The sequence below is a fragment of the Metopolophium dirhodum genome, chromosome 4 (assembly GCF_019925205.1).
Source record: "Metopolophium dirhodum isolate CAU chromosome 4, ASM1992520v1, whole genome shotgun sequence".
Lineage (NCBI taxonomy): Eukaryota > Metazoa > Arthropoda > Insecta > Hemiptera > Aphididae > Metopolophium > Metopolophium dirhodum.
In genome coordinates, this window is record NC_083563.1 from 16,534,094 (window position 1) to 16,560,415 (window position 26,322).

At 31.3% G+C, this 26,322-nt stretch overlaps 1 protein-coding gene across 3 annotated transcripts in view; it reads left to right on the plus strand.

The window, feature by feature from the left end:
• The first annotated feature begins 42 nt into the window (after positions 1-42).
• Positions 43-26,322, plus strand: part of LOC132943255 (photoreceptor-specific nuclear receptor-like) — a 32,241-nt gene continuing 5,961 nt past the window's right edge. For 2 of the 3 annotated variants that reach the window (XR_009664335.1, XM_061012156.1), the window contains exons 1-6: positions 44-753; positions 2,125-2,258; positions 9,609-9,900; positions 16,802-16,905; positions 21,929-22,043; positions 25,725-25,894. Coding sequence is in view for 2 of the 3 variants with exons in the window: in XM_061012156.1 (XP_060868139.1) it covers positions 2,132-2,258; positions 9,609-9,900; positions 16,802-16,905; positions 21,929-22,043; positions 25,725-25,894 (808 nt within the window). In the remaining variant the exon portion in view is untranslated. Of the gene's footprint in view, positions 754-2,124; positions 2,259-9,608; positions 9,901-16,801; positions 16,906-21,928; positions 22,044-25,724; positions 25,895-26,322 lie in introns of all 3 variants that reach the window. The other variant, XM_061012157.1, reaches the window with a different exon arrangement.

Consider the following 26,322-nt stretch of genomic DNA (forward strand, 5'->3'; position numbering starts at 1 on the left):
GACCGTGGCGCGCCGTAGTCGGGCGGGCGGCTGCGGACCGGTGCGCACGCGCCCGGCGCACTATTTCATTTCTAACTCTTTCCGGTTGGTCCCGGCCGCACACCGCCCCGGACACCCGGCCGCCAACCCGGGGGTTGTGACAGTCGGCCGACCAAGATTAAGCCTCTCCGGGTCGAACCTCAACCCCCGAGCCAAGCACCATCGGCCGGCGCCACCGCCGCGCCACCACCCGCGCCGCCACCGCCCTATATACACCGCCGCCGCCCTCTGTTACGCCGCCGCGACTTTTACCGGCCCGACGAGTTAAGCTCCGAGTCCCGGGGCATAAGCCAAACGCGAACCGGATACGTCACTCGTACATAATACACGCAACAATTCGATTATTTTTACGCGGGCGCCGCTCGAGATATTTTTTCCGTTTTTCGCGTTTTCATTGTTTTACCTCATCGTGTCTCCGCGCCTTCGTGTCCCGTGTTGGTTTTTCCGGGTTTTCCAGACCTGTGATTTTCGATTTCATGCATAGTATATACCTACTTATCTACCGCACAGCCCGCACGCTACTCCGGCAGTGTATAATATAAGGCTAGGCACCTTTAGGTGCCAGTTTTTCCAGTTTTTCTTTATTTTATATCGTGATAAACGAACGCGTTTGCTGCACATATAGTTTACTTATTATAGTAAATTATCGTTAATATTATTATATAATACCGTTCCAGTTACGATATTTGTGTACATAATATTATACCATACAAGGTAAGTTATATTTTCTTATCCCATATTAATTATATCACTACTTGTTTTAAATGCCACAATGTCGTGTTTGTGTGAATTTTAATAATTTGTTATAATATTTATTATTAATTCAATTGTGGCGGTAGCTTCAGGATAGACGGTTAACTAAGTTATCCACACAGTTATATTCATTAGGTTTTTTTTTTTTAATTCTTTACTCATTTTTCGAAATAAATATGGGTATTGTGATATTTGAGGGTACAAGTCAACATCCGTCCAATTATATACGGTTGAAAGTCATGCATTTTAAAATAGTTTGCAATGACAATTGTATGTTACTACAATCAATTATTATTAATTTTAACTTACAAATTGTGACATTTTTGCAGTATAATTTGATACGTATGTTGACGTGTTGAACGATCGAAGCAATACATAACAAATTTTCTATTTATTAAAATCACCATAATGTACATTGTACCTACCTACATTTTTAAACACCAATTTGATTCAATATTTGCAAAAATGCCACCAAATTCCTAGAAAAATAAGAAGTGTGTTTAAAATTAATAATAATTATTTCTAAGACAATAAAAAAAAACCAGACATGTGGTTATTTAAAAAAAACATAGTATTTAATTTATCCTCCTGGATCCTACCCTCGAAACGTGTATACTGTATACAAATATGTAAACAACCGTTTTATTGCCGATTTTAAAGAAATAGTCGATTTTTGCCCATAAATAATAATATATATTTTATTAATACCTATATTGTAGTTAAACGTTGGCTACTCTACTAATATTGCAGTATAAAATATTTCAGTGTTTTTTATAATTGAATTTCTGAACATTTGTTAGATAAGAAAATATTATTAAAACAATGCATGTTGCTGTTAATTTATTGATCTTCAAACTGTGCAAACTCAATCTTAAATTACATTATACACAATATGCATTATACATTATAAAACCTAAAAAATATTATCAAAAGGTTAGTTTTGGTTTATATTATAATAACGACACTTATTTATAATCATTTTCAGTTTTTATTATTTCGATTTTAATTGTGTCTACATAGGATTTAATGACAGTAAAAAAAAATAATAATAATAATATGGAAAAAATACGCCCATTCCATTTTTTGCACGTGACCAGCCCCCTGGCTACCAAAAATAACCCTAATTTTTAAGACTACAATAAATTGTAAAATAAAAATAAAAATGTTTATATTTATATCCAGAAATAATATATAAAGATAATTTTAATAAAATTATCATCATTGTTTTGTACCAAATATTATATCTACCAAAATGCAATAATAATAATTAATATATATCTCATTAAATAATAATTGTGTAATATTAAATTTTACTTATTTTTTTTATTTCAGACTAAAAATGAACCTAACCACAACTGATGCAGATCGGTCATTCATTTCAATACAACAATCTGCACAACCAATTTTTTCATTATCTGATCCAAGGATGGGCAGTATCCATTTAAATGCCGACAGTGACAATCGAGGTAAAGTCGTTTTACTATTTTCAATTAATAATAAAAAAAAAAATATTTACAAAACAAATTAAAAATATTTTAAATCGATCTTTTTCATACGCTTATGTATTATTTAAAACTGTAGTTAAAATATAATAAATCATAATAAATCATTTACATAATATACAGCAAAGTAATAATAATATTCTTTATTGCGGAAAAATAAATTACAGTTCACATAAAATAAAAATTACTGTTAAAGCTTTTAGTATAGTTGACATTTTGAACATTATTTTTTCCTCATTAGTCATTAATTTATATATTAAATAACTTATTTATTTGATAAAAAAAAAATAAGGGATAGGTTCTCGGATTATTTGAACCCTCAAGCACTTGAAAATGTAAAAAATGTGAAAATGTTCAGAATCCATAAAAAGTTTAAAAATTAAAGTGCAAATTTGAATAATTTGAGAAAAATCAAATTTAAAATGTTAAAAGTAAAAAGTTAGTGTCGGTTACAACTACACTTATTTTTATTTTATTGACAATTTTAGTTCATTAGTATTTATTAAATTGAAGGTTAAAACTAAATTTTTATAGAAAATAAACAATATATTGTTTTAATTTTTAAGTTCAAAAAAATAGAATGAGATTCATATTCGAGTTGGAGTTTGAACAATTAGAAAAAAAATTAAGTTTGATTAGGTGAAAATTTAAATTTTACCTAAATGAAAGCCTGCAGCATAATTTTTAATATGAACTTCAAAAAATGATTTTATACTGCTATTAAATATGATTTATACTAATTATTTTATTTTGAAAAATAAAAAGAAGTGTCTATTGGTACTCTATAATAGTATAGGTATTATTTACCATTTTTGCAATTATTATTATTTAGTTTTAAATATTATGTGGAATTATTTATACACGAATCAGCGACATACCAACATCGTGATTATAGTTTATGTTATAATATTATAATGTGGTAATTATTTGTGGTAGCGGAAAAAAAACCATGCCCAATAATAATATGATGTCCCGTAAAACAATAATAAAAGTAAAGTAGGTAGTTATACATATATAATATATATTTATACACGGTACCAATGGTATACCATAGTGTTTGTGAACGCAGTGAGCTCAATCTGCATTACTCATTGTTAAACAAGACCGATGCAGACGGCAGAAGAAACTTTAAATAGCGACGGAAGATTGGAATAAATGAGTGTCGGGGCCCGCGGTGTATTCCCTTGGAGCTTAGAAACTCCCGGCGGCGGTGGCGGTGGCGGCCGCGCGTATCGCAGGAACGGCGGGCGAAGAAGAGGAATAAATCTGTTGCTAAATGGGAATACGCATCCTGGTGCGTGCTGTCGACCCACCCACCCCCATCTACCCCACCCTCCCTCGCCCACACAGTCCCACGTTCGCCAAAGTCAAGACCTTCGTGCGCGCCGGAGACGGGAGAAAAAAAAGCATTTCCCTCGGAATATAGTTTTGCAATTTGTCCGATTTCATTAGCATTTCTAACGGAACCGCGTGCGGAGGGCGACAAAAAATAAATAAGTAATCCCTCCCCTCGCCACCGTTGCGCGTATACTTACCCAATTTCCGTGTATATTTATGCAATCAGACGCAGCCAACAATTCCAGCCACTTTGGCGTTCGCCTTTTTATTTTGTTTTATACACGCAAATATATCACTGGGTTATTTATTTTTCCAGATTGCTTCTTTTATATTATAATAAAATATCGTTCAATCGTTCAATCGTTGCCTACGTGCTATACTGGCTGCAAGTTCTGTTTAAACGTAAAGGTAGTTTCTCTCATTATAGTTTATCAGAGACGTCAAATTAATTCGTTGACATCACCGTCTTTCACCCCTTTTCTTAGGGAAAAAGCCCGCGTTGTTCAATTTGTTTAATCATATAATATCCAATATGCACAATGTAAGCATTACTGCATACTGCATAGCATTCAATAAATAATAATAATTTCATTTAATTATTTATTTATCTATTTAGGTAACACGTTTTATGTAGTCGGCTGTCACTATAATATTATACTGTACCACACATTTTTACTGATAGGTAACTTAAAAGTCGTACTATTTGAGTAGATATACGATGTAAGTGTATGCATAGATACAATACTTATTAGTTATTACCTATATGTTATCTTTAAACTTTATATTTTGCTGGTACTGTAAAAAGCCGGATGGCGTCAATTTTACTAAACAAACAAATAAAGAAAAAGGTAAATATAGAAAAAATGCCTATTCAATAATTTTTTTATTTAATATAGGGACTATGGCCATGCGAAAAAAATCATAATTAAATATCTTAATTTAAACCAAACCATCTTCCAGTCATTATCGTCTGTCATTATCAGTCTGATAATTTCAGTAAATGCTGTACATTCCATTTTACAGAAAATCTATAATAGCATCTATGTATACAATATACATACAGTAAGCAGGAAGCACTTAGTAGTAGGAAGGTACGTTTTTATCAATGTTGGCCATATTTTGGCATTTATAAATGGTTTATTTTTATAATTTTATAAGTTCTTATTGTGTTATATTTGTATTATGATTTTATTTTCACATATCTATGGTTTATATTATGAGTTTGTGACATAAATACATGATAAACTTACCTATACCTATAATGATTAATTACCATTGATAAGTAGGTACAATTAATTAGTACTATTTTTTAATATTTATAACTCATAAGTAATTACTATTGTTATGTAGTTTTGTATTAACTGTACATCTTTTTCAAATTATACCTTTTTACTATAAGTAATGTATTTCTATAAAAAGTTACATTATTGCCTGCAGAATGATAAATGCCAAGACATTGTAACGAGAAAGTAATGAGTTACTTTTTTATTTGAAAAGTAAAGTAATTTCATTACAATTTTGTTTGAGTAACGAGTAAAGTAACTTAATTACATTTATCTCTAAGTAACGAGTAAAGTAACTTACCCAACACTGGACTTATTATATATTATTATCTTCACTCTTGTACATGTTGAAATCCCCGGTTACCAATTTTCAATAAAACCGGGTATTGACATCTGAAAACCGTTCTTTATAAAACAACGTTTTAGGATCTAAAATGTGTTTTCCTGCGTATAAGTATGTGTTTAAGTCAATCTTCCGGTGGATTTTTTTTTTATTTTATTTAATTTTTCTGCTTATAAGCTTTAATTACCTCTAATCTATAATAATTAATATTCTCTAATAGATATTCAAACTAGGCATATATTTTTGATGCAGACATGAAGTATTTAGTTTCTATACAAACATGTTCTGTCGGTCTTTTAAATACCTATTAGCATATATATTACAAATAAATATACGACGTGTTTAATTATTTTTTCAATAAATTTAAATAAGAAATCAGATAATTTATTTAATTAAATTTAGGTATAAATGCTCTCTGAAAGATCCTAATATTATATTAAATATATATTACTGAGTGCACACTACACTAATTATAATCCATCCAGTTCATCATGGCACTCGTCAAACGTTACGATTTTAAAAAGCAGGGGTCCGAATACCTACTATATTATATTTAAAAAATATATAATTTTTGGACCACTGTTTTTTTTTTTTTAAATCGTAACGTTTGCAGTGCCAAGATGAACTGGAAGCGTATTCCCGATAAAGTTACAAAAAAAAAAAATACAATTAATATTGAAAATGTATGATATTAATGTGCATTAATCATATTTTGTAAATAAATATGTCCTATACAGTATACAGTATAACAGACGTTATGTGTCCACAAAAACTTTATACACTTTATAAATCAGTTACCTACATTACTCAGTATCCTATTCATATTTTAGAATTCTATCTGCGGGAGATTGATGATCCAATAGGCTAGTTTCATTTCCAGCAAACAGAACTCACAAATATGTATGGGGTACTGAGTAATGTAAGTAACTAATTTATAGAGTGTATGATGTTATATGGTCAATTATAAAGTATACCCTATTTTCGTGGATATACGGTAAACATATAGCAATGACAAATCATATTTATAATTATGCTTAAAATATTATAATTTTACTATCTTAACAGCATTAGGTTAAGTCAAAATAAATATTATCAACAAATCCAGGTACGCAATGGTAATATCATAATAGGTAGTATACCATACATATGTAAAATAAGTTTAAAGGAGCAAAATTGTCTTCTAATATATAATACCCATAAATCATGATTTGTTAGCATATAATACATTAATACCTATATTTTATTTCGTATCTACTCTTTTTTGCTTTTTTTTTTTATTTATGAATATATTATATTAACCACAAACAAACCCTATACTAAGTTTGATCTGAAATATAAGGGATTTTCAAAATCCCTCGGGACCAGAATTCCCCATCAGCTTGCAGTTCTCGTCAGTTTAGATCCACCGGTCAATTTTCAGACCTTACTCAATTTTCAGCTTATACGTTACAAACAGCTTTATAACTTCAACAAATAATAAATATCGACAAAAAATCAAAATAAACAAAAAATATAACTTAAATTAAAAATATTTTATGTTTTATAGGATAAATTTACCCTTGATATAATATTCAAACACAATAATTATATTATTATTTAAATACGAAAATTTAAAAGAACTGTTGATTAGAATAATATATAGTCTTCATCAGTTCATCTGATTATTATTCACAATACATTTGAAATAGTAATTTTATATACATATGTCTATAATCTATTACATATTTTTAGAACATTACTGTCGTTTTTATTTTACTGTGCGTATATCGTTGATTTAATATATTTTATAATGTTATAGTACGACGTATTGTACTATTGTTATGTAGTATATTATAGAATCTGGCCGAGATGCGTATTATATTTATATTAAAAAATGAAACCAGAGAAACAGGAGCTTTCATATAGTTCGTATACCGATCTAAATGAGAGCAAGTAACAAAATCACAGAATAAATCACATACCTAATAATAACATTAACAAACGTATAATAAATACCTATAATATATATATATATAGTATGTTATATATATTGGTACAATAGGTGTGCATTATAATATTTATAAATCGCTGGACGGATGAGGTTTTTGGCGCACCGTATGCTGTATAGACTATAATAGGCATCATAGTTGTAGCGGTCGTGGCGGTGCTGCGAAAAATGACTTTTAAAGTTGTACAATATAATACGCTGTATACACGCTCACGCGGCGGGCGTAAGCGACGATTCATTCGGTGTCCGGGACGCCGCGCCAGATGTGCCCACGACCAGCTCGCCCTCCCCCCGCGGAGCCGGCGTTAAGCCCCGGCCGGTTTTCCAGGCGCGCACGCCCCCCATGGGGATAATCAATCGACGCGCTGCTTCCGTCCGTCCGCGGCGGCAGCGGCGGCGGAATATAATATATTATATTATATATATATACACGATCACACCGGCTATCGTTGCCGTGCCTCGTGCTTAAATAAGCCGGATTTAATGATTTCCACCATCGCCCCCCCCGTCCAGGAATGTCCGCGGATCGCGAGGGCGCCTATCCGGCGGACTTGGCGGTAATAATTATACAACACAGTTTTGTATATTATTATAATATTATTCACGCGCAACGCAGACGCGATATAATATATTATTATAATCATAATATTATAGCAATATGTCAAAAGTATATAATACCTCGCGGCCAGATGTTTATTTCTTGCTCATTCTTTGCTCATAATAATGTAAGCCTCATAATAAACATTTTTTTTTATTATTATTATTCCGTTTTGTCTTGCTCCGCGTCGACCGTACACGTCTTCATAATATAGTTACTCGTAAGTCGTAATATTATGTCTGATATTAAATTGGTCTTATATAAATAGGTCGAAACACTTTTAATTTTCAATTCGATTATCAATAGTATGTATTAACGATTTAGAAAATTTGAAAATATTTCAGTTTTGAATTCGTATAACTTAGTCGGTCGCCGTGTTGTGCGTGCAATTTTCTTCAGGTTTAATAATAAAATTACGATAACCAGTTTGTCATGTTTTAAAATATAATCAAACATCAAACAACGGGTCTTGCAAATCATTATTGGAATTATTTCCATACGGTGTCACTGACTGGTAACGAAGCGCCTTTTGTTACGGCATGGCCGTCATTTCATGTTTAGAATAGGGGAGCAAAACCAGCATGTGCGTGCCACTGAAAGTGTTTACCAGGCCAGTTATTGTATTAAACAAAAAAAGAATACGTCTTACACTAAAATATGTTCCAAGCTATATATATAATGACTACATAATATTATCCATAAGCTTAGAAATTAGAGAGTGGAAGAGCATGGACCATTCTAGAATCACGTATGAGTAGGTTTAGGACGTTTAGGTTAATATAAAAACTCCAAATTAAGTTACGATCGAAATTTTTTTATGAACTTAAAAATTATTTACATTAAAATATATTTTCTATTCGGTAGTTTTACCGGTCGACAGCTTCGTGTACATCTATCAGAAGACATAGAATATCTGCCACTTTTTCTAAGCCTATATAGTCCCTTAAGATCACTTATTATTCTGTCGTCCCCATTATAGTTGTCCTTAAAAGTTGTTAACCCTTTTTAAAGATGAAAACTTGTTTATTTTATGCTGTTCTTACAGGAAGTGTCAATAATATTGAAAATATTTTCAATGTTTCACAACATTTCCAAAAGTTTCTGGCCGAAATAATTTTAGAAACGTCGTTTATTTGTTCTATATTTCAAAAAATTATGTGAAATCATTTTACTGTGTGATTCAAAACTCTTCATCCGATTACGAAAATTCCTGTTTATTTTTAAAATGAAGATACAGAGGTGGAACAAAGTAAAAAAATTATTCTTAAAATAATCGAGTTGTATAATATAGTTCGTTACAAATGTTCGATATTACCTCACTGTCTGGCTGACACACATCTAGACTGTATTTTTTTACTCGTCCATTTCGACACTAACCTACGGCAGTTCACTAATCATTACCTATACCAGCGCTCACAACACACGTTTATCATGATAGGGTGAACTGGTGAAAACCGAAGACTTTTGAATAGCTCTGTATATTTTGTGTTGTAATATGGAAAGTGAAAATGTTTTATATTTCCTTAAATTTATTTATGTATAATGAATATTAAACAAAATGTTTATAATATATTACTATAGGTACTGAAAACATTGTACAAGAAGGCCAGTGTCTAATAATATTGTGTTAGGGGCGCATATACATAGAAACAACCCCACAACAATGACGTCCCTGCTTGTTGGCTCCTGTTCCCACCCCCTCCCACCACGAATTCGCGTTATAAACTCGACACTAATGCCCGGTCACGCGTTATGTTTGCTACAGACACGGACTCAAGTTATTCCATGAGGGACAGGCCGCTGTCGCTCTGCATGTCAGCCGCTTGTGCCGCCCAACAGGTACCGGTGTCCGCGTCCAGAACGCCGCCGACTTCGGGCGCCACGACCGCGGGACATTACGCGTCGGCGGGTGGCCAAGCCGTAGCCAAGACCAAGACACTGGGACTGACTTGCGTCGTGTGCGGCGATACGTCAAGCGGAAAGCACTATGGCATATTAGCGTGCAACGGTTGCAGCGGGTTCTTCAAGCGGAGCGTCCGCCGCAAACTCATCTACAGGTCAGTGCATGCAACTGTGTATAATGTGATAATATTATTTTTGAAATACTGCAGTAAGGTTAATAGTAATGATAATAATTGTGCAGTAATAATAATTGTATAATACGACGAACATATAATAAAATGTTGTGATTTGAGGATATCAGCTGCGGTAGCGTATATTTGAGGGTGTCTTATTATTTACATTTAAATGAATTATGAATTTATCGTATGCATTTAACGGAAAATGTATTGCACATAATTTACTAAACGTCTGTTCATAAAAATAATATTTTGGTTGGACCGCATTGTTATTATAATAGATTAGCTTGATAAATACGTGTTATGTCCTCCCTTCTGCAGTAGTCACATAAGCTAGTTAGTCCATTATGTAACTGGTTTGTTGTATTCATATTTGAAAAATGAAATGTTCAGTTCACATAAATGACAACAATTGTATTGGTTTTATATAAAAATACAATAAGTCAGAAAATTCTTTACTTGAACCGGGAATAATATTTTTGGCATTGGCTCTGATTATATTGGCTTTTAATGCAAATTCGACGAATTCAATAAAACTGGTAGGTATGACGCCTTAAATTCACCCTCTTTCATATTCAAAATATTATGTCACGAGGGGTTCGGGAAACAACACAATACAATACGCTACTTGCTACTATAGTCTATAATATATACATGTGTTTAATCGTAATTTGACAATGCAAATTAATTCAATATGTTTAGGTATGTATGTAAAAAATTCACATCGAAAAAGTGTTAAAATTATTAATTGTTTGTAAGAATTACGAGCATAATCAAACCATGCGGTTTTTAGTAGGTTCCTATAAAGTTACCTACTTCTAGAGTTACCTATAAGCTATAATAGTAATATATTATACAAAGTAAAAGACGTATAATACTGGCTGAATTACCCGGCTTCGCCGAGTGTAAATTATTTGTTTATCACCATACACCTCCCCGTTCCCGTCTATAATATCTTAGACTTATGAGATTAATATAATATAATAGGGAAATTGCAAGCCTCGAGCTATCATTAGTTAGACTCTATGGGTTGATCGGTCGTTCGATTATATTACATTATAGCCATCCCGCCCGGCGTTGCCCGTGAGACACGTTTGTGATTATGCGATCAGTATATGATCAGTATATTTTTATGTTTCAACGTATATAAGTATAAAATTAATTTCACGTTTATATTGTAGTGATAATATAATATGAATAAATTCAGTATTCTATTAATAATTATCAATTTTTAATTAAGTTTTTATGCGACATTTATTTCATATTTTATTCATGAAAAATAAATGTTCTTATTTTATGTTAATTCAAATTCGTGTTGTAATTAATATTGTAAGTATTTAATTTATAAAAAAAAATATATCCATTAAAATTATTATTATTGGTAGATAATAATTAATAAACGCTTTCACTCTTCAATTTATTTAACTCAGAGGTCCCATAGTCAAAACCTAATACCTACTAATATCAAATGTTCTTCGTTAATAATAGCTATTACACAATATTATATAAATATATAATGATATTATAATACTGTACACTGTTACTATTCATTGTTGTGAATTCGTGTTGTAATTAATATTGTAAGTATTTAATTTATAAAAACAAATATATCCATTAAAATTATTATTATTGGTAGATAATAATTAATAAACGCTTTCACTCTTCAATTTATTTAACTCAGAGGTCCCATAGTCAAAACCTAATACCTACTAATATCAAATGTTCTTCGTTAATAATAGCTATTACACAATATTATATAAATATATAATGATATTATAATACTGTACACTGTTACTATTCATTGTTGTGACCTTGAGAGTAAATAAACATTATTTAGATAAGTAAATTATAATATTTTTCAAGTTATTTTTTATTTATGCATTTTTTTTAAATGTATGTATAATGTTTATTATTAGGTAATATTTATTATGAACAATTTAGGTACATCATGTAAATTTGTAAATACCTATATAATATAACGTATTATATAATATAAGTGTATACTGTAGGTAGGTACCTACATGTATAAATAATAGTTTATACAAAATCCTCTTGAAATCGTGTCCTGCTGATACTATTATTTTATTTTTTCTTCCCAAGCGACCTGCAGTAAACGATTTCCCTTGCGGTGATTTTGAATCCCATAAAAATCCAATGTTTATTCGCATTACCAGATACCAGCCTATACCTACTCTCTCACCGTCGGCGCCAGCACCAGGAACGCCACGGCATGCAATAGTGATATTCCATAATCAAATGTATAACGTACACACACACACACACCCGATGTTATGTGTTTCTTTTATTTATACACAATACCAACTAAAATATATGCATTATGTTTTTATATATTTATATCTATACGTATATGTGGGTATTAAACGACGCGTGTTGCCGTGTCCCTTGCTTTTCCCCATTCCGCGTATATTATACATACCTACCTGATGTGTATACATGTGTACTATGTAATATGAATATATATATATATTATGATATTATATATATAGGCATTTGCCATGCGTTCGTTTGAAGCCGATAGGCTGCTACTGCAGTAGTATACAAGGAATCTTTTTCTCTTTTTTTTTCTTTTCTCCTTTTCAATTTCATGTCTCTAATACTCTTGAACGGTTATAAATAAATGTGATTCAGTAGCGAAAGAGGGTTTGACGTTTTATAACAGCTCCTCGGGATTACTGTATCGGGACGTTGAGTCTGCGGGGGTGGGGTGTATATAGTTTAGAAAGCCGAGCGCGGCAAAAAGATTCAATTATATATCTCTAACGTAATACTACTACTACGGGCACGCCGCCGCGGGCCGGCCAAAAGCCCTATTCCTCCTCATCCGTTTTCGGTCCCTTTCTCTGTCACCATTGCGTCCTCTCTCCCTCTTGTCCCTCGCTCGTTCACTCACTCACTACCTTCCGCCGTTACTGCCATTACAAACTATACACACATTTTCTCGAAATCGATCGTCTTTCCCTTTCGCAGTATACTTTTTGATTGGTTTTCGACGAGAACACGGTCATAAGACGCGGCCGCGTATCTCAGCTGAACATAGGTGAAGCATACCAGGTGCGGTCACGCAGCCACTCCTCAATACTTTCTGCGAAAGAAAACTTACATGAGGACGGGCGCGTGTGTATACAGAACCATTTGTCGGCTATATATATATATAATATATATATATTGCCAATTGCAAGCACGCGCAATACGTCAATATAATATTATGATGTTAAATTATATTTTATTTAATACTTGTTCCATTTTATGTATGCTGTATGCACCTATGCATTTATGCATTTGCATGTTCTTATGTAAAATACGCAGGTATAGTAAAAAACCAATATAACATTCCAGTGCGTTTAATTTATTTTATTGCACTGCCTATAAATACCCACATATATATAATAATAATACCTACCTATTTTGGGCATTCTCATCATATATTATGTATATGAGATGCCTTGAAAGTTACTTATTAACTTTAATGTTAATTCAAATTAAAATTTCCCTTCACTCGTGTGGACGAGGCTAAATCGTAATTAGTAGTTTTTATCTACAAAGTCGTTAATTACTTATTAATTACCTACTATCGATTATTAGTGATTGTTTTCTAGCTTTATCAATAATTTCTACTAAATCGTATCAATAGTATCAGCGCATAATATTATAAAGTATATTATTTCTACAACACCAATGTCCAATCATAACTGGATGTATATAATATTGTATATAGGACACTGTATATATATATGTAGATATATATCAACTATACACAATGCAGTAGGATCTCATTATAGACGCTATAGCGATGGGCACCGATGGATTTTCTGTGGCAAATGAAAATCAAATTATGAAAGGGTCTGCAAGGGAATTAAAATGGTAAACTTATTCTGTTGAGGGCTTCTGCCGCTCTTTGACCGTGACCCGCTAACAGGTTTACACTTGTGACGGCCGAACGATTACCTTCCACACACCGGATACATTATGTGCATGTATAAGTGTATATTGTATATGTATATAGTAATAATAATTTCCACCCTTTGTGGAAACACATCGCCACCCCATACACGTTATTAGTGCAAATCCCATAGCCACAATAGTAGAAGCTGCAGAAAGACGCATTAACGATAAATTGATTTGTTTAAAGAGTATACCCTTCCCACACCCCATGCTGTTGCGCTCGTCCTGTGCCGACTGAGTGTGGTACGTACTTATCCACACACACACTCAATTCGATCGACGGAATTAAATCTCGGACCCGATCGCACCCCTGGGACCCGTAGATGCCACTTCACCATCACCCACGCTAACTCCAATATAGATGGTATATACACGCGTATCGAACAAACGAAGGGTCAAACTTATTCGTCCATCTAAAGCTGACTTTTTTTTTTAACTCCGAGTCATTTATTTTAACATTTATTCGAGTAATACCTTCGTAGCTCCACTTAAAATAAAATAAAATTTTATAAATTCTATAATTTTATCGTGTAGACTATGTCTATATAGACACTTATGTATATACATAAGTGTACTAAAAAAATATAAAAATATTTGGAAATATACGTGTTAAAGTGTCTTAAAGTGTCTTACATAATATTAAGTTAATTTATAATAATAATATATGCGTTGAAACGTGGTGTGTTTTTTAGTATTGTGGTTACAACGGAACTTAGAGTCTATTTTTTATTTGTAATAAATTAATATTTTATATTATACTACATTGTAATGTTATTATAGTGTATTATATTTATAGTTTAACTGGTAATTTCTCACGGTTTATAAGATTTGTTAAACTAAATATTATTATCATTTTTAATATAGGTACGTATAAAATATAAACATTAAAATAAAAATTAGAAAATTATTTTGAATCGAAAAAAAACAAACTGCCCAAAGAATATCTACATAATCTAAATTTTCTTTTTACTTTAAAACCTAAGAAGGTATATTTGATTGCAAAAAATAGCAGTTTGTGTGAATTATTTGTTGATTGTTTTTATCCTCAGTGGTTAGCCGTTGGCTGTTACTATTAAGTATATACAGGTCTAATAGGTGGTAATTTGTGTTACGGGGGGAAACCCCTGCTGGCTCTTTGGCCTGCGGTAAATTACTACCCCTACCCCCCAAAAAATGTTATACCTAACCTAATATTATAATGTAATATGATCCATGTTCATCTAAGATTTTTACAATTCAATAAAATACATATATACGCAAGGACGGATTAAGGGGGGGTCTAGCCGGGGCGGCAGCCCCGGGGCCCTCTCGAATACCCAAGTGAAAGGGGCCCAAACAATTTTCAGTGATTTAAAAAAAAAAGTTTTTCTATATTTTAAAAACCATTTTTTTTATCGACAAAAATAACTAAATAGTACTAAGACATAATATATATTATATATATCTTATTTCGTGCATTTTATTGTTATTAATTAATATTTTCATTGATATAAATAATATCATCAATAGATAATAATGTTATAATTTATGTTATTTTTATCTCTGTAATAACATAGACATATAATTAGAAAATAATTACAAGTATGTTGTATGTGGGTAATATTGCCAGTATTGGTGGAATACGGGAAATCGCTCGCGCTCTAGTATTGTACGAGTATATCTTATCTCGATTCTCGATGCATGTAAGTTATTTTTAGTAGCCCGTAGTGCTTATGATATATTAATCTAGACGATCTAGTATCATTTGCCATTTTCGGTTTAATATTATAACAGACTTTACAGTTCATATTTCTTTTGTGTGCAGTGTATTGTATTATTTTTTTTCATATTGTGTTAACATTAAAATATCCGGATAATCTTAATTTTTTCTAAAATGATGAAATCAAAAGTATTGAGTGGATCAATAAATTTAATAGTTATTATGAAAATTTGTATTTACTTTTATCATAATAAAATGAGTAATTTTATAGACATAAATTGTACAAACCTATTAATTTAATAATTTAATATTGGTATTGAGAATTTGTGAAATAGTTAAAAAAATGTATCGTTCTGCGAGCGTAGCGAGCGGCTTTGTAAAGCATGTTTTGTCAAAAGGGCCCATGTAAAATTTCAGCCCCGGGGCCCAATAGGTGCTTAATCCGGCCTTGTATATACGCCGCTTATTTTTAAAATAATAAAATATAATATAGGTTACCTAGCTGTTGCTTTTGTGATTGGAATCAGCCCTTCGAATTTAGTGCAGCAGGTGTATTTTAAGATATCAAAAATCATTTTTGCGCTTGCGTGAAGGAAATAGGGGGCGTGCAATGGGAGTTTCTCCGCCATTGTCGACCGAATGAGAAATGTCTTGATAAAAATATATTCGTTATTACAGAAGTGGTACACAAGCGCACTGCAAGACTGCAGGATTAAAATAAAAATACACAATGTTTCTTATAATATTATTATGTATTATAGTTTATAACCGCGTAATTGTTGTTTATTATTTATCATTATATTATGTACTATGTACTATGTACATCATACGTATATAATACTTATTACTACTCAGTGGTGTAACAATAGGACCTTCTTTTGGGAGGTGATAATATACTGCAATGTATGTATATTGTACTAAGAATATATAAAGTAAAAAAAAAAGTTTTTTTGGGGGGGGGGGGGGGTGATTTATCACCCACATCACCACTCACCACTCAAGTTACGCCACTGTTGCTTTTATAATTAGTAGACACATATTATGGCATATATACATGTTTTTTTATAAAAATAAAACAAATTTTGTCACGGGAAACACCAGGCGGGACAGCTAGTTAGTAATATATATTTTTCATACATAATTCCTATAAACATAATATGTCACATACAAATGTATATTTTATATTTACGTTGATGAAATTTGTTTTGTAAATTATAGATGTCAAGCGGGAACCGGGAGTTGCGTAGTGGACAAGGCGCATCGTAACCAATGTCAGGCGTGCAGGCTGAAGAAATGTCTCAACATGGGCATGAATAAGGACGGTGAGCAATCATAGGAAGCTTATTAGAAATGTTTAACTTATAAAACTATAATAGTTATAACATATTTTAACAATACAAGTACAGTAAATCTGGGAAAGTTACTCTGCTGTATAGTATATCGTTTAGGTCAGTGTACCAGGTACACTGTACATGGCCATTGAGTATAGATAAGTAGGTATTACTGTGGATGACATGTTGAATTTGAATTCAATGACAAATTACTGCGTACAAAAGATAATTCTAAGCAGAGACTAACCGTCAGTCTATATTTCTAAGGATACCTATTTTATTATCATATATTTATGTTGCTAGTATATGTAATATGTATTACAAATTCTATATTAATAATACCGAATACTATGGGTTGAATTAATTTTTTTTTTTTAAAACAAATTACACATTATATTATTTCATACAATATTACTATAGCTGGCAGCTGTAATTAACTTATAAGACAATACCAATTTACATTAAAACGGTGTGAATAGGTTCGTGTTACAAATAGGCAATAGCAGTATTACAGTATTACAGTAAATAATAATAATATATGTATAATACGTAGATAGTGAGGAAAAATTTCAAGTCCCTATGAATAATATTTTTGAATTACAACAAAATAACGTGTGAGGATAAATCTTTATTATCTATACGTTTGATTTATTTGAATATCACGCAATGTTGTCAAAATTTGAACTTAAATCGCACTTACAAAATGTTTGTATGACTTTACGCTATATCTTATTTTAAAATTCATGTAAAAAAAACTTATGAGGAATCTTGCATTTTATTTTTAAGCTTAAGGTAAAAAATTAAGCTTTTTTAACAACAATATAATTTACATATTATTGTAGTGGGATTTCTTTTTCTTTTGGCCCCTCCAAGTACCAACTAAATCCAATTTGCTACAAAAACCATTTTAAAAATTGAAAATCATAGAATTTTCACTGCCCAAAAATGAGTCTACACTCAACAGACACAATTAAAGGCATTATACATATAATACATGACTTTTGTTACAAATTCCTATTTTGTTGTTACAAAATGTTGCAAATTGATACTAGAATATCGTATAGTACCTACTTATTAGTGTTTGTCGGAATCGTGGGAAGTAAAAATGTTGAATTGGGAGATACATAATATTACATTATTATGATGCCGGGTTTGCTTGCAGCCTGACCCGACATCCGTGTTTCTCATCACGGTATCTACACAATATACGGCTATATGGCTATATCCTACATAACATTATGGTAAATGTGTATAATGCGCATAATATTAATAATAATGCGTTGTTAAAAACACCGTCGTAACAATGTCCGTTGCGCGAAATATAAAGGATTCGTGCTATACGACGTATGTATAATATAGCTGCGGCGGGCGGTGGCCACGTGTTCACGCGGTGGTCGACCCTCGTTAAAAAAAAAAACATCAAAACACAGAGACAGAAAGAGAACGAGAGAAAGAGAGAGTGAGAGAGAGTGGACCAAGTTAACCGAGGAAAATGTTTTTCACGCTCATTTAAATAAACATAAAACGACCGCGTTATAATAATAATGTACAATATGTAAAAACTAAAAAACCGCGACGTGTCATTACAAAGTGTGAGCGTGCGGTGATGATGTATAATGTATGTATATATTGTATATGTACACAGTCGTTTATTATTATAATATAAATAATATGTATATTATTATTATTTACGATTTTATTTTAATGAGCGCGCGCGCATCCACCGAAGAGTATAATGACAATATAATATTATTATGTATACTAAACGTGCTGGCGAAGTCGTGTAGGGTTTTTATTTTGTATTCGTCACCCGTATTTTAGCCTCCGGCCGATAGGCGCACACGTCTCGGGTTCGCCGCAAATGAGGAGAAGACTTGTGGGAGAACAACAAAAAACAGTAGCAAAAAGTAGAAAACGATATTTATTATATATGTATACCACGGAGCATTATATCGTATTATTATTATTATTGTTTTGTCGCACGCGCATCGTGACATGCGGTTATCGTGGCCCCCGCGGCAGCGTTATTATCATTAAAAAGCTTACGCTCAACAAACGCCGCCGCAAGATTTTAACCGCACCGACGGTGACGAAATCAAAGGGATTTCGTGCCGTGACGACGCCATATATGACTACCTGTAGGTACTACATATTATATTATAATATTATAATATAGTATATATAGGTATACAGGGTATACTAATATTTTATGACATTGTAAACTGTATAATAATGATAGGTTACCTATGTCGTAATGGGCGGCTATAGTCACTTTGAGAAATCGATAGTTTCATGAAAAATTGTCAAAAAAATGACAACGTTTTCTTCACAATGCGTGAAATACGAAAATATTCCGCGAAAATAAGTCTTTTTCATGAAATTATCGCTTCAGTTTTATATTGCGTATTTTTTTCCACAGAGGGGTGGCATTCAATTTGTGAAATAAAACATTTACCATAAAAAATAATTAAGATAGTTATTTATTTATATCATAATTAATACCATACAAGGTCTTACTTATCTAAATAAAATTGTATTTATGATTTATATAATAATATAAAGATTTAAGACGGTAATATTAATTAACATTAAGTCATATTAAATATACAAACAAACAACAATTATTTTTCAAAAAGGAAAAAAGAAGTTTATATAAGTATATTATTATTATACGCTACACAGTATTTTTTTTTTAATTTGCATTACATTTGATTTAAAGCATTTTAAAAAGGGCAATAAGTTGTGAAAACAACTACTGTTACATTAATTCATAATACAGACAACTTAGGAACCCCTAATCACCTGATACAACTTGAACAGTTTATGAAAATCTATACAGCAACTTATACTTGAATACAACATTTTATGAATGGTTAATGTAGAGATATTATTTAATTATTTAATAATCGATAGCTATTTGCGTGAAACTATCAAAGTCGTTAAATTGTATCAGAAGGTTCCTAAGTTGTCAGTGCAAATGTGTTGTAAGACCAAAATATGTGCTAAACTTTAAGATACTTAGGTACCTAGTTACCTAGCATGAAATGTTACAACCATATAGGCTTCATTACGGTGTAACGAGGAGTAGCAATTGGCAATTTCTACCCCTACATTTTTATTAGGGTTGTAAATAAATATCTATACGCTACCTACTCTATGAGTAATTTGTAAAAAATACAAATCAATTTTTTATTTAAACTTTTCCCCATAAAAATTCGTTAAATTGTCCAACCTATTATAGTTAACACTAATAATATGTATTAAAGTATTAAACTAAATAATAATCAATTAAGAGAGGATAGTGATGATAATGAAGGTGGATATAATTAAGCGTCTTGAACACTACTTCAAAAATTTAATTGTGAGACTTATGAGATATTTCTACCTAATTATGATGAACAATTGACTTATCATCGGTCCACCGACTACTCTCGCTTCCAGTATTCATTAGAGTATTAAACCATGTACAATTTAATTAAAAATATTATTTAAGATGCTTGCTATCCCATGATTTAACTCCAAATGACGCCCCTGCAGGTTACATCCGTTTTCATGAAAATGCATAACTCAAAGTAAATACAAATTTAAACAAATTAATGTATTATTATAGTATTAAACTTGTCATCCTTTTTAAATAAGCTGTGTTTACATTTTTTTGTACGTAGATTTATTATTATGAATTAAATAATACAATGTGACTTAACTGATCTCTAAATATAATATAAACACTACATAATTGAATAGGTATTTGATAAACAACTAAAACAACAATAATAATAACTGCGTGTGTGGTAATTATTTTATTTCATAAATTAATGTCCGCTTTGAGAAAAAAAATCTACTCCAAATTGGAGTGATCATTTCATGAAAAGATAGATTTCACAAAGTGAAAAACAATACAGATCTCACGCGTGGACCGCGACACAATAAATCTTCTCGTAAAATAAATTACTAATTAGACATAAACGTTTATCATAATATCCGTGTACCGAGTAGGTAAGTCCAAATACCTATATATTATTATAAATTATAATAAAGCTGGTGATATTAATATAATATTGATATGTCCGATAGTGTATATCGACTATTGACTGGTGCAGCGAACTCGTAGTTCGATTATACTCAGCAGCGGCTCCAGGCCTAAAGCCATTTAAAAAAATTGTATATTGTTAAAAACAAAAGAACAAAAAAACATATTATAATATAGAAAAGTTTTCTGAAAATTATGACTTAGCCCACCCCCCCCCCCCCCCCAACCATGTCACTGGAGCCACCCCTGTTTACACAGTGGTGTCATTTCAGTTTTTGAGAAGAGAGGGCAACATTTTCGACCGGCCCTTAATAAAACTGAAAAAAACCACTCGCTATCAATTACATTACAATTGCATTTTTATCTCAATACAAATAGTCTTCTTACATAATTGTATACTTACTAGTTAATATCATAGACATAAATAACCCATTTTTTTTTGAGAGCTAACAATGATAAAATAATTAATACAATGTAGAGGGATACTTAAATATATTATATTATATAGATACTATAATATACATAGTTATACTATAGCCCCAAAACTAGCCCATACCCGGCCCGACTGCAGCAACCCGCTAATGAGTAATGACAAAGGAGAGGGGGGAAATGTCCCTTAATTACTTGTTAATAATTAAATTAATTTTTTTGCATTTGATACTCTAAATATATAATTTTTTGACATATTGTGTACAGACAGATTGACAGTATAGTGACTACTTAGTAATCCTAAGTAATCTGTAAACAGATGGGAAAAGTTTTTTTTTCTTAACTAGGTATTATTTTATTACTCAATTGGGTTATTTTTCCGACCAAACTAGATGAAAATGAGGGTCTCAACTGTAACTTGGCCGTGCAATGCATGTAAATTAATTCTTTAGTAATTGTGCCTAGTATGCCCACGCACGTGAATGAAACACTATTATGCACTCTGACACCTGTGATCAATAAGACTAATTTAAGCTGTCATCATTTTATATACAGCTGTTCAAAATGAACGTCAGCCAAGAAACACGGCAACCATACGTCCGGAAAATCTAGCTGACATGGACCACGAACGAGTGATTCGAGAAGCGGCTGTGGCAGTTGGAGTGTTTGGGTGAGCGAATATATTATTGTTCTTCATATGTTTTGATTCGTATATCTATAACAATATAATATAATGACAGTATAATATTATAACAATAAAATCAATAGAACGTATATATTATTGTACATAATATGATGTATAATATGTTATATGTAAGTACCAATATGTGTATATATACAAACGCATAACCCGTTTGCCGTTATGTTATAAATTATAATATACAACGATATGTTTAATATTATTATATATCTTAATATATATTATGATGGCGATCGATGATCGATTGAAGCTCACAATATTTCTTCACAGCATGCGACGATGGTATAGTAGAAATTATAAATCAATAAAATATATTTTACAACAATTGACGATATATCTATAATCTATACATAATAGGTATATACATAGTATTTATATGGACTTTTGTATTATTCAAAGTGAAAAATTATACAATATCATATTAGCTATATCTATCATAATATAATATAAAGTCCACGTAAATAATTTTTCAAAATCATTTATCGACGTGGCAAGTGTGAGCGCGTATATATTATACATAGGGTTTGAAACATTATAAACACACCCTATTAAATGTTACGTATATATAAATAAATAGGCTATCACGTTCTGCCACCCACCCCAAATTTTGATTAATGGCTTATAAATCTCCTCCGTTTCGTTTTCGCGTCTATAAAAAAAGGGTTCAGGTGTTTAGTCGCATTTTAATTCTTCATTTCGGAGGGTCGGATCTATTTTATACCCTTATGTTTTTTTCCTCTTTTATATACAAAAGTCAGGCTTATCCGCCTCTGCTTTTGTCACGTTTAATTTATTTTTCCCCTGCAAACAATTACACATGAATATGCATTTTTAAATATAATTTAATGTTTGGACAGTAGCCAGTAGGTTTACCCAAGTGCTACATTTTGCGCACAGAATACATTTATTTAGAATATAGTGCGTATTAGTACAAGCAGGACATCATATTATGATAATATCTATATAGATAGATATATAGTACATGGTTCCGAAAATATGACACACGACCAGGTTGCCATAATAGTGACAAATGCCACGAGAAAAAACAAAACCTTATTTAGTCTTGTTTGTTATGCAAATCGTATTCGAATGGCACTAAAACATTTCGCTCCCTGGTAGGTAGTGATGGACACGGTGTTTGCTAAAAACAAAAGTATAGGCTATAACCTGCCCATAATATTAGACAGACGCTAGACGCGTCATTTCACAACTGTTATTTTCTCTGTAATTTTTGGTTTTTATTTGTTTTAAATTTAACCGACTGTCGTGAAAACATGCACGATACACCTATTCAATTAACGTAGACACAGTTCGATACGTCATCGATAACATAGATAGGTAATAAATATAAGCATCCGCGAAGGTTAAAATTGTATACGAATTACGTTATTTGGAATAATGATCATGGCTCATGAACATTATTACAACATTTGTCATTTATCTATTCATTTCTGTAGTCGTTTGGTATTTACAAATAGCACAGAAGCACCCATCTAACTTAATCCAGTCAGTTTATTAGACTCAATATTAACCATTAAGTTTTATTAGGTACCTATCTTATTATTTGGGTATACATGTTACTTATATTATAACTTATACCTAGTACATTATATTATATTCATATATTTTTGATTAAATATAGTTTTAATTCGTATTTAGTTAGTATTACCTATATTTTTAGATGATTAAACTAGTACATATTATACCATTCGTTCTAATATACCTACAATGTTTCTAACTTCTGTCATCAACATAATAGATCAATAAGTCACATGGTTTTAAAAAAAATTTAATAAAATATAAAACATTAAACCTACATATTATTATAGTACCTACTACCTATACAGTATGCATACATAAAAAATATAAAAAAATAAAATACACATCACTTATAATTTATATAAACCATACGCGCATATAATAAATCGTTAAATGTACAATAACTTTAATATTATGCTAAATTATGTATTGAAAAAAATAGTTTCATTTAACTGCTTCAATATATACCATATGGGTGTTTGAGTATCGTTTCATGACTAATACTGTAAGATTTATGTATAGTAAATTTATTATAATGTTATGAATAATATAAAGAACATTTGTTTAAATAATTTAAATTTTTTTCAAATAACCAATTTAGTATTATTCATAATATAATATCTTATTTTATTACCTACCTTTATTTTTAAAATATATATTATGAAACTAAGAGTATTACATATAGTTACACTATTTACAATTTCGACTATATAAGATGTATTTTCTATCTATTACAAACTATAAATGTTAGAATAAAGATTAAAGAGCATAATATAATAGATAGATCGTAGGTATCATCTATACTTCGGCGTATAAGTACCAGGTACCCACTACCCAAAATATATGATGACACAAACTTAAATACAATTTGAAATCGACATAGGAATTATAGTCATAACAATGATATGTGTCAAGTTATAGAACTTTAATTTTAATTAATTTAAGCATATTTACAATCTATACAATTTGTACAATAAGTAAATTTGATAACATAGGTAATATTAAAATGACTTGAATGTCTTGAAGGGGGAAAACCGTCCATCAACAGTACCTCCTAAAATAGAACTTAAAAACATTTATTTTTAATTTACAATAACACGTATTTTTTTTATTGTACGTATAGGGGTTGACGTTGAGTGAAACAATTTGGCCAACTCGTATCTGATGTATGACCAATATCAATACGGCTATACGAGCTTAAGGAATAAGAATAGATATCAATTTATAAGGGATTAGCTGTACAATAAAACGATTTAATCCCACCACCGAATTACAAATTAAATGATGTCGGTCCCTAGCCTATATTCCCTTCGTATATACCGGCCATATGGGTATTTTTTAATGCTTTTTTCAACGTCATTCTCTACCAGAACTTAGGGATTAACCGTCAAAGGCACTTGTGGGCAATGCCCCTAAAATAATTCACGTGGGGGACAATGTCATTTGACTAATGTTAATTTGATGGGTAGATTTTGTATGTTATTATATTTATTTATTATTATACGCACCTACTTACCAAATCTGAAATACTGTGAAACTGGGGTCGTATTATATACATATATTATACCACAAATGGGATTTATTTTGAATAGTAATTCGAACTCTATTATATAATATGCTATTATTTTATTAAAATATTAAATACAATCTAACTGTATGAACTATATTCATTACATAGTTGATAATATTTTTTTTGTGAAAACTAACAGATTTTATGTTGAATATTATAGTATAAATAATTAATCCACTTTCATTGATCACTGAAATATATTACTTCACAATTAGGTAGGTACTTAACACTCTTAACATTTACATTTTCGTATAGAACATAATAATATATTTAGGTATCTCTTCGTACAAATAGATACAATTATGTATTTTAGTATTTAATATTTATTTGTCTGCAAATATTATTAAGTTATTAAGTTTAACATAAAAATATTAAATACTTAACAATAATTAGTTAATAGTTTCCAAAATCGTTAAGTACCTATACACCTAGGTATATTATTATTTGATTTTGATTTTGAACAGCAACGGCGAAACCCTCTAAAATACTGGATTATTATTTGTCATCATAAAATTATTTATAACATGAACAATTCTCAACAGGCCATGTCTTTACAGACCCCCGGTTTCAGTGGCGTTAGCGTTATCTCCTCTGAGGTATCATCCCAACGGACCCATGGCACCGCCAAGCATACATCAACGGCCCGCGGAACCGTCGCCGACCGCCTCTTCGTCGCCGAAACAAGAATCTCACCACGACGACCAAGACGATGGTAAGAATAACTACCATACGTCCATACGAATTACGAGTGGTTTGTCGGGCAGACATCGCCAACTCACATAATAATTATTTTAATAATGTATGATAATTATGACGCCGTGGCTCGTGTAAAAGAGCGGTTTTATTCAGCGTTAAAAATGCTAAAATCTCGTAAAGTCGTCGTATTTGGGCGTTGTGCTCCAACAGTAGACATAGGTCAATATAGGCCCGGGTGCAATGACACTCATTTAAGTACATCAAAGTAATGTTGTCGGCCTTATGAATAATTTTTGAAACTGTTTTGCATTTACATTACGTAGGTATACCTATTTTTGTCGTCGTGTGTCAGACTTAAGATTTTGTAGTCACTAATCAGTATTATCGAAATGACGAAATGTAGTTATTATTATTATTATTATTAGTATTATAATTATTGATAGA